The sequence below is a fragment of the Neophocaena asiaeorientalis genome, unplaced genomic scaffold (genome assembly GCF_003031525.2).
Source record: "Neophocaena asiaeorientalis asiaeorientalis breed wild unplaced genomic scaffold, Neophocaena_asiaeorientalis_V1.1 scaffold179, whole genome shotgun sequence".
In the NCBI taxonomy this organism is placed as follows: domain Eukaryota; kingdom Metazoa; phylum Chordata; class Mammalia; order Artiodactyla; family Phocoenidae; genus Neophocaena; species Neophocaena asiaeorientalis.
This window is the reverse complement of record NW_020172775.1, coordinates 52,641-60,386: the sequence shown is the minus strand read 5'-3', so window position 1 is coordinate 60,386 and position 7,746 is coordinate 52,641. Positions and strand designations below refer to the sequence as shown.

At 44.7% G+C, this 7,746-nt stretch overlaps 1 protein-coding gene across 1 annotated transcript in view; it reads left to right on the top strand.

Moving 5' to 3' along the window:
- The first annotated feature begins 4,883 nt into the window (after positions 1–4,883).
- The window catches only part of CUNH19orf18 (chromosome unknown C19orf18 homolog), a 9,207-nt gene continuing 6,344 nt past the window's right edge, over positions 4,884–7,746 (top strand). The window contains exons 1-3 of the mRNA XM_024740912.1: positions 4,884–5,065; positions 5,146–5,250; positions 6,197–6,238. Of these exons, the coding sequence (XP_024596680.1) occupies positions 4,945–5,065; positions 5,146–5,250; positions 6,197–6,238 (268 nt within the window). The 5' untranslated portion in view covers positions 4,884–4,944. The remainder of the gene's footprint in view (positions 5,066–5,145; positions 5,251–6,196; positions 6,239–7,746) is intronic.

Genomic DNA, 7,746 nt, shown 5'->3' with positions numbered 1-7,746 from the left:
CAGTGGTTGAGAGTAAGCCTGCTGATGTGGGGCACACGGGTTAGTGCCCCGGTCCGGGAGGATCCCACATGCCGCGGAGCGGCTGGGCCCGTGAGCCATGGCCGCTGAGCCTGCGCGTCCGGAGCCTGTGCTCCGCAACGGGAGAGGCGACAACAGTGAGAGGCCCGCGTACCGCAAAAAACAAACAAACAAAAAAAACCGAAAAAAAAACCCCCAAAGATCACCCAAGCTCAAAGGCTTTTCTCATTTTTTAAAAATAATAGCTTTGACAGGGAGGGACAAGACAGGGGTAGGTGATTAAGAGGTACAAACTACCATGTATAAAATAAATGAGTTACAAGTATGTGTTGTACATCACAAGGGATATGCCAATATTTTCTAACTTTAAATGGAGTATAATCTATAAAAAAATTTTTTTTTTTTTTGCGCTATGCGGGCCTCTCACTGCTGTGGCCTCTCCCGTTGCGGAGCACAGGGTCCGGACGCGCAGGCTCAGCAGCCATGGGTCACGGGCCAGCCACTCCGCGGCATGTGGGATCTTCCCAGACTGGGGCACAGAACCCGCGTCCCCTGCATCGGCAGGCGGACTCTCAACCACTGCGCCACCAGGGAAGCCCTATAAAAATTTTGAATCACTGTGTTGTACACCTGAAACTAATAAACTCAACTACACCTTATTTTAAAAAGAGCTTTGAAGCTTTGAAAAGAAATGAGTTGCCAAGCCATGAAAAGACATGGAGAGCCATACTACTAAAGAATATATTAAGTAAGTGTTAATAAGTGAAAGGAGCCAATTTGAAAAGGCTACATACTGTATGAGTCCAACATATGACATTCTGGAAAAGGGAAAACTATGGGGATAGTGAAAATATCAGTGGTTGCCAGAGGGTTGGGGGAGGAGAGAGGGATGAATAGGTGGAGCATAGTGGATTTTTACAGCAGGGCAACTGTGCTGTATGACATTTTATAAGATTGGATACATGTCATGATACCTTTGTCAGAACCCATAGAATGTGTAATGCCGGGAGTCAACCTCAACATAAACTAGGGACTTTGATTATGATGTGACAATGTAGGTTCATCAGCTGTAACAAATGTACCTCTCTGGTGTGGGATGTCAATCATGGAGAAGGCTGTGTGTGTGTGTGTGTGTGTGTGTGTGTGTGTGTGTATGTGTATGAGGGGGCAGGGGGCACGTGGGAACTCTGTTGTGAACATAAAGCTACTCTAAAAAGGAAAGTCTTTTGAAAAAGCAATAGCTTTCTTGAGGTATTCACATACCATAACATTAACCTTTTTAAAGTGGTTTTTAGTATATTCACAATATTGTTCATTCATCACAGTTATCTAAGTCCAGAACATTTCATCACTCCAAAAGGAAACCCCATTAGCAATTACTCTACTCCCTATTCATTCCTCCCCCCAGCCCTTGGCAACCAGTAATCTACATTCTGTCTGTATGGATTTTCCTATTTTGGACCTTTCATATAGATGGAATGATATAATGTGGCCTTTTGTTTCTGGATCCTTTCACTTAGCATAATGTTTTCATAGTCAATCAGTGTTGTAGCATAAATCAGTACTTTTCCCCTTTTCTTGGATGAATAATATTCCATCTTGTGGATATACACTTTTTGTTTATCCATTCATCAGTTGATGGACATTTGGGTTTATAATAACTTTTTGGTTATTATAAATAACGTTATGAACACTGTTTTATGTTCTTTTACGTGATGGTCAGTCAGGTGCAGCCATAAGAGGAGACACAGAAGAGTAGCAGGAAGAAACAAAGTTTATTATACTCACAGGTCCTAGAAAGACGGAGTTACGGCATGCCACGAAGGTCCACACATGCTGCAAGCCAGGGAGCGGGCTCAACCAAGCAGGTGGGGAGCAGAGAGTGAAGACTAGCCCACAGGCAAGTGCTTTTATTAGGGGTGTGGGTAGAATACACAGGGATAGGCATGAGGTATGTCATTGGTGCTTTTGAATGTTACTAGGTCATGTTCAGGGGAGAGCAAAGAGGAAGCCCCTCGTAGCAGGGACCAGCCTTATCACTTGATAAGCCTGGTCACCTGGGAGGGGTGCTCACAGCCTGTTTGCAGGTATGTTGAGGCAGCAGGAAAATACAAAATTTAAAATTTTACAATACAGTGAAATAGGTGAAAGGGGTAAAAAGGTACAAACATCCATTTGTAAAATAAGTCATGGGGATGTAATGTACGGCGTCACAACTGTAGTTACTAACGCTGTATTGCATATCTGAAAGTTATTAAGAAAGTCAATGTTTTTATTTGTCTTTATTTTTTATTGAAATATAGATAACTTACAATGTTGCATTAATTACTGCTGTACAGCAAGGTGACTCAGTTATACATATATATACATTCGTTTTTTATATATTCTTTTCCATCATGATTTATCACAGGATATTGAATAGAGTTCCCTGTGCTATACAGTAGGACCTTGTTGTTTATCCAGTCTCTGTATAAAAGCTTACATCTGCTAGCCCCAACCTCCCATTCCATCCCTCCCCCAACCCCCTCACCCTTGGCAACCACCAGTCTGTTAAGAGTAGATCTTTTTTTAAAAAAAATATTTATTTACTTATTTATTTTTGGCTGTGTGGGGTCTTAGTTGCAGTGTGTGGGCTCTTCATTGTGGTGTGCGGGCTCTCTAGTTGTGATGAAAGGGCTTAGTTGCCCCTCGGCATGTGGGATTTAGTTCCCCAACCAGGGATCGAACCGGCGTCCCATGCATTACAAGACATTCTTAACCACTGGACCACCAGGGAAGTCCCAAGAGAGTAGATCTTAAAAGTCCTAATCACAAGAAAAATTTTGTAATTATATATGTTGTAATATGTATATGTGACAGATGTTAACTACACTTATGATCATTTCACAATACATACAAATATCGAATCATGTTGCACACCTGAAACTAATATAATGTTAATGTCAGTTACACAATTGAAGTTACACTTCAATAAAAAAAACTACAATACAATCCACACTGTAGTGCTCCAACATCATTAACAATATTATTTGGGGTGAATAACACTTGCCACCTGGGTTGTGGAGATGCTAAACTGACTGGGACGGCTGGACATGGCCACTGACGGCAAATTTTGGTAAAGGTGACAATGAGGAATAGTCCTATAAGACATATGACGAAGGTTGGGAACACAGTTTTGCAGCCGGACACACTACTTTGGAAGAAAGCCAAGAGAACAGGTCAGGCACCTCTGGATTTAAGGGACTCTGTTGAAAGGTTTTGGTGACATTATGAAAGATCTTATCTCTTGGCCTAATCCTCATAGCTTGACCTTGTATTCTCTACACATCTGTCAGCATTATTAACTCACAGTGGTATTCTGATGCTTGTAGGATTCATCCAGCTGGGCTGGGCACACAGACTGTAAGAACCAAGTCTAGGAAGAGCCAGGTGTTCACAGACAGAGGATGAGGATTGGGCAAGGCAGTAGTGACCATTGGGAAGTTGATATCCCAGACCAGCCCCAAAGACAGCGGTGTCCATGGGGAGCTTGAGAGACCTAAATCCAGTCTAAAGGTCACAGTACCTAGAGGGAGCCCCAAACTAAGTTCAAAGAGACACAGCAGATGAACTCATCCAGACAGGCTTGATTGGGGGCGACTCTGAGACTGCGGGATTTAGAGAGAGAGCGTGGGGCACTTGTTCTTACCTGGCTCATCCCCAGGCATGGCAGGATGGGAGGAAGGCAGATTGGGCTGTTGTAAGAGCAGAGCAAGAAACTTCATGGTCCACAGCGGGCGTATATCTGGAGGCCTGCCTTGTCATCTCCTGACATTCAGGAAGGACAGCTGCCCTTTGGGGCACAGCACACGAGGAACCAGCTCCTAACCCCAGGGGACTTTACAAGCCTCGAAAGGTCTCTGGTCTGTTCACTTATTCTAATTGGTAGGAGGAATGAAAACCTGTTTTCTGTATTGTGGGAACTACCAGATGGGCAAAGGGCACGTCCAGGGGACAACCTTCTTCCATGCCATCTAGTTTTCTATCCCATCTCCACATTTTCAGATGATTCATTTAATCTCCTTTAAAGAAACTTCTGGAGATGACCACTTGGGTCTAGGTTTCTGAACAGCACCCCCAGAGGCTGGAGGAGTACTGAATTGCTTTATTGCAAATATTACACTCTCCCATTTTACAACCAGAACTAACGTTCAGTGCCCACACTCTTTTTGAGCTTTGCATGGACTCCTTTACTGAGCCATCGCTGTAACCCTGTGAAGTAGGTACTAGTTCCTGTCCTGTTCTTCTGCTGAGGAAACTGAAGCTCAGAGGGGTAAGTAACTTGATCAAGCTCAAACATCTAGGAAGCCAGAGATGAGGGTTAGAATTCAGGCATTTGAACACAGAGCCCTGCTGTTTTCTCTGTTGGCTTCTTATGATGTGTCACATTGAATTATTATTATTTTTAAAATATTTATTTATTTATTTAGCTGTGTCGGGTCTTAGTTGTGGCGTGCATGTGGGATCTAGCTCCACCAGCAGGGATCGAACCCGGGCCCCCTGCACTGGAAGCACGGAGTCTTAGCCACTGGACTGCCAGGGAAGGCCTCACATGGGATTATAATTGATTTCTATCTGCCTCCTCACTAATCTGGACGTTCTCTGAGGGCAGGGACCTGTTCTTATTCACATCTGTACCCGAGAGCTTAGCATCCCTCCCAGCGCACTCACTCATTCTGTTAGGCTCACCACTGGCTGACCTGGTTCCGTGAAAGAATTCCATGTGGCAACGTGAGCTGGCTTCACACTGGTGGTTCCCAGTCAGAACGCAAACGTTCTGTAGTGAGAAGAGCTCCTTAGTTCCTCCGAGAAATATAGGACAGATGCTAGCCTACAACTAAATACTTCCTTTCACCCATACGATAACAAACTAGCAGTTTTGGAACGATGGACAAGGTTCAAAGTTCTTTTGCCATTTTATTTTTGTTTTTAATGGAATTCCCACTTCACTTGTGCTTGCCTTATGCAGGTGAGTTCAAACCAGCTGGACAAACAACACGCTTAATGGGTAGCTTCAAGCATGATTTAACTTGTTTTAGAGGAAGTAAAAAGGAGTAATTATATTTCACAGCTACTTTTCTTTTCCAGGTTATATGCAGTCACAAAGACCCACAAATGTCACCCAAAAGCCCACACTGTACGCTAAGGAATTTCAATTATCTCACGTTCAAGGAGCTTTCTCAAAACACAGAGGTGAGTCATTGTTAGTATTCGTTCAGTGAAATGAGAATGTATTCTGGGGTCCTCTTAGGTGCTATATCAATGTGTCTCTTCTTTTTTTTTTTTAAGATTAAAAAATTTTTTAATTTAGTTTTGGCTACATGGGTCTTCGTTGCAGTGCGCGGGCTTCTCATTGCAGTGGCTTCTCTTGCTGCAGAGCACGGGCTCTAGGCACGTGGGCTTCAGTAGTTGCAGCACGTGGGCTCAGTAGTTGTGGCTCACAGGCTCTAGAGTGCAGGCTCAGTGGTTGTGGTTTGCGGGCTCTAGAGTGCGGGCTCAGTAGCTATAGCGCACGGGCTTGGTTGCTCCACGGTATGTGGGATCTTCCAGGACCAGGGCTTGAACCTATGTTCCCTGCATTGGCAGGCGGGTTCTTAACCACTGCACCATCAGGGAAGCCCAATGTGTCTCTTCTTGTATATTTGTTAGTAGCGTGGTCCATAAAATAAAAAAACTAGATAAGCATTGCTTGGAAATTATATCCTACACTCTTCACTCTCCGTAAGCTGGGTGACAGAAGGGCTGTGACTATTGGGCCCTCCCTGGCCCCGGCTCTCCGACCTGATGAGAGCACAGCCCTCTTCAGCTCTGTGCTTTCTCCAGGTCCTCAGCTCGGGAGGAGGTTTCCCAGCCTGCGTGACTGCAAAAGCAGCCCAGGACCCGAATGCAATGTGTTCTTAATGGTCCAGATTCATCAAAGGAAACACAGGATGCAAGCAGAGCACCATGCTTTTGCAAATTAAGCCACGCATTTCTATCAATACTAGGCATTGGAATAAATTTATTGAGAACATTTACCATCTGAGCTATTTGGAAACTACGTTTTAGGCCCCCTCATCTAATACCAAGTTACATCTTATTTTCCTAAGTGCATCTTAAACCTGTCTCTTCTTTCTGATCCCCTTCAACGTCCGTATAGCTCCAGCACGTACTACACCCACGCCATTCCCAGGGCGTACTGGTAAGTCAAGGCATCTGGGAGGGTGGGTGGGATCCATGGACGTTCACGAAGCTGCTGTGCTGTGTGGCTCCAGAGGGCACCCCGCGCTGCTTGTCACTAACCTGTACAGCCCCTTTGTGCAAATTAGAAAAAGGCATCCCCCGCCCCATGGTTGGATTAGTAATGATGTTGCTTGGGGCAGATTAGAAAATAGCACAGAGGTCAAAGCATCAGGAAATACAGGACAAAAAAACCCCCACAATTAATCCATCCCTCCATCCACCCCAAAGACGCTATTACCTTTCCTAAAGCCCAGCTATAATATTTCACTTCTCAGTTCACCACCCCCCACCCAGCACCAAAGCCCAGAAAAAAGGAGTTCGGGCCAAGGTGTCAGAAGGCCCACATTCTAGTCCTTACTTTGACACTAACTTGTCTTGTGAGATGGCAGTAGAGGTTCACTGAGACCTCTGCCACGCCTGAGCTTTGGGTCCCAAGTGTAGCTTCTGATACAGAGAGAGAGACAGAATTGTCTAGTCAGGTCACTGGAAGACTCCCATTTTCTCCTGTAACCTTCAACTCTTGGTTATATGGAAAGATGTCTACCTCATAATAGGGAAAATACACATTGAAAATACACTAGAATTCCAGTTTTCAGCTATCATGTTGAAAATAGGCAAAATATTTCACAACAAACTCTCCTGGCAAAGGAGTAGGGAAAGATAATCTCATATCTTGTTTGTAGGCTAGGAATGAGTACAACTTCTACAGAGCGCAACTGGCAATTCTTATAAAAAGAATGCATTCACTTTTTGACCCAGAGTGTTGAAATTTGTTTGTTTTGGGATTTGTTTTAATCAGGTATGGTAAGACATGCAGACACGGAAATGATCGTCATGAAGGAAGACGTTTATACACACGGAATCCTAGAAACAGAAGGCATGGCACAGCATGCCAGGCCATGTGGGAAAGGACCAGAGTGGGTTAGGAGGCAGGAGGAGGAGAGGGGAGAGAATGGCCCAGAGCTTCTATTGGGGGTTTTGAGGGTAGGAATGGGTGAGGTGGGGTAGGTACATGGAGGAAGCTTAGTGTTGCGTAGTTTGAATAACTTTGGTGGGCTCTGGGCTATAGGAGTGGTTCTCAGGTGTCCAGTACCTGGCCCTGGGGTGATTCAGGGCAGAGGGAGCACTGGCCTGGTGTGTGAGGGTTTGATGGTTGGTTTGAATATCAAAGACACCACAGGGGAGTCGCTTGCTCTCTCTGGGAAGTAGCCAGCCCTGAGAGGTGGAGCCTTCCCAGGATGAAGGCCCCAAATGGTAGACCATCAAGGATATAGAAAATAAGAAAATAGAGTCAATATACCCCACAATTCCATTTCTGGGAATTTTATTTAAAATATGCTATTCCAGGGAATTCCCTGGCAGTCCAGTGGTTAGGACTTATTCATTGCCAGGGCCTGGGTTCAATCCCTGGTCACGGAATTAAGATCCCACAAGACACGTGGTGTGGCAAAAAAAAAAAAAAAAAAA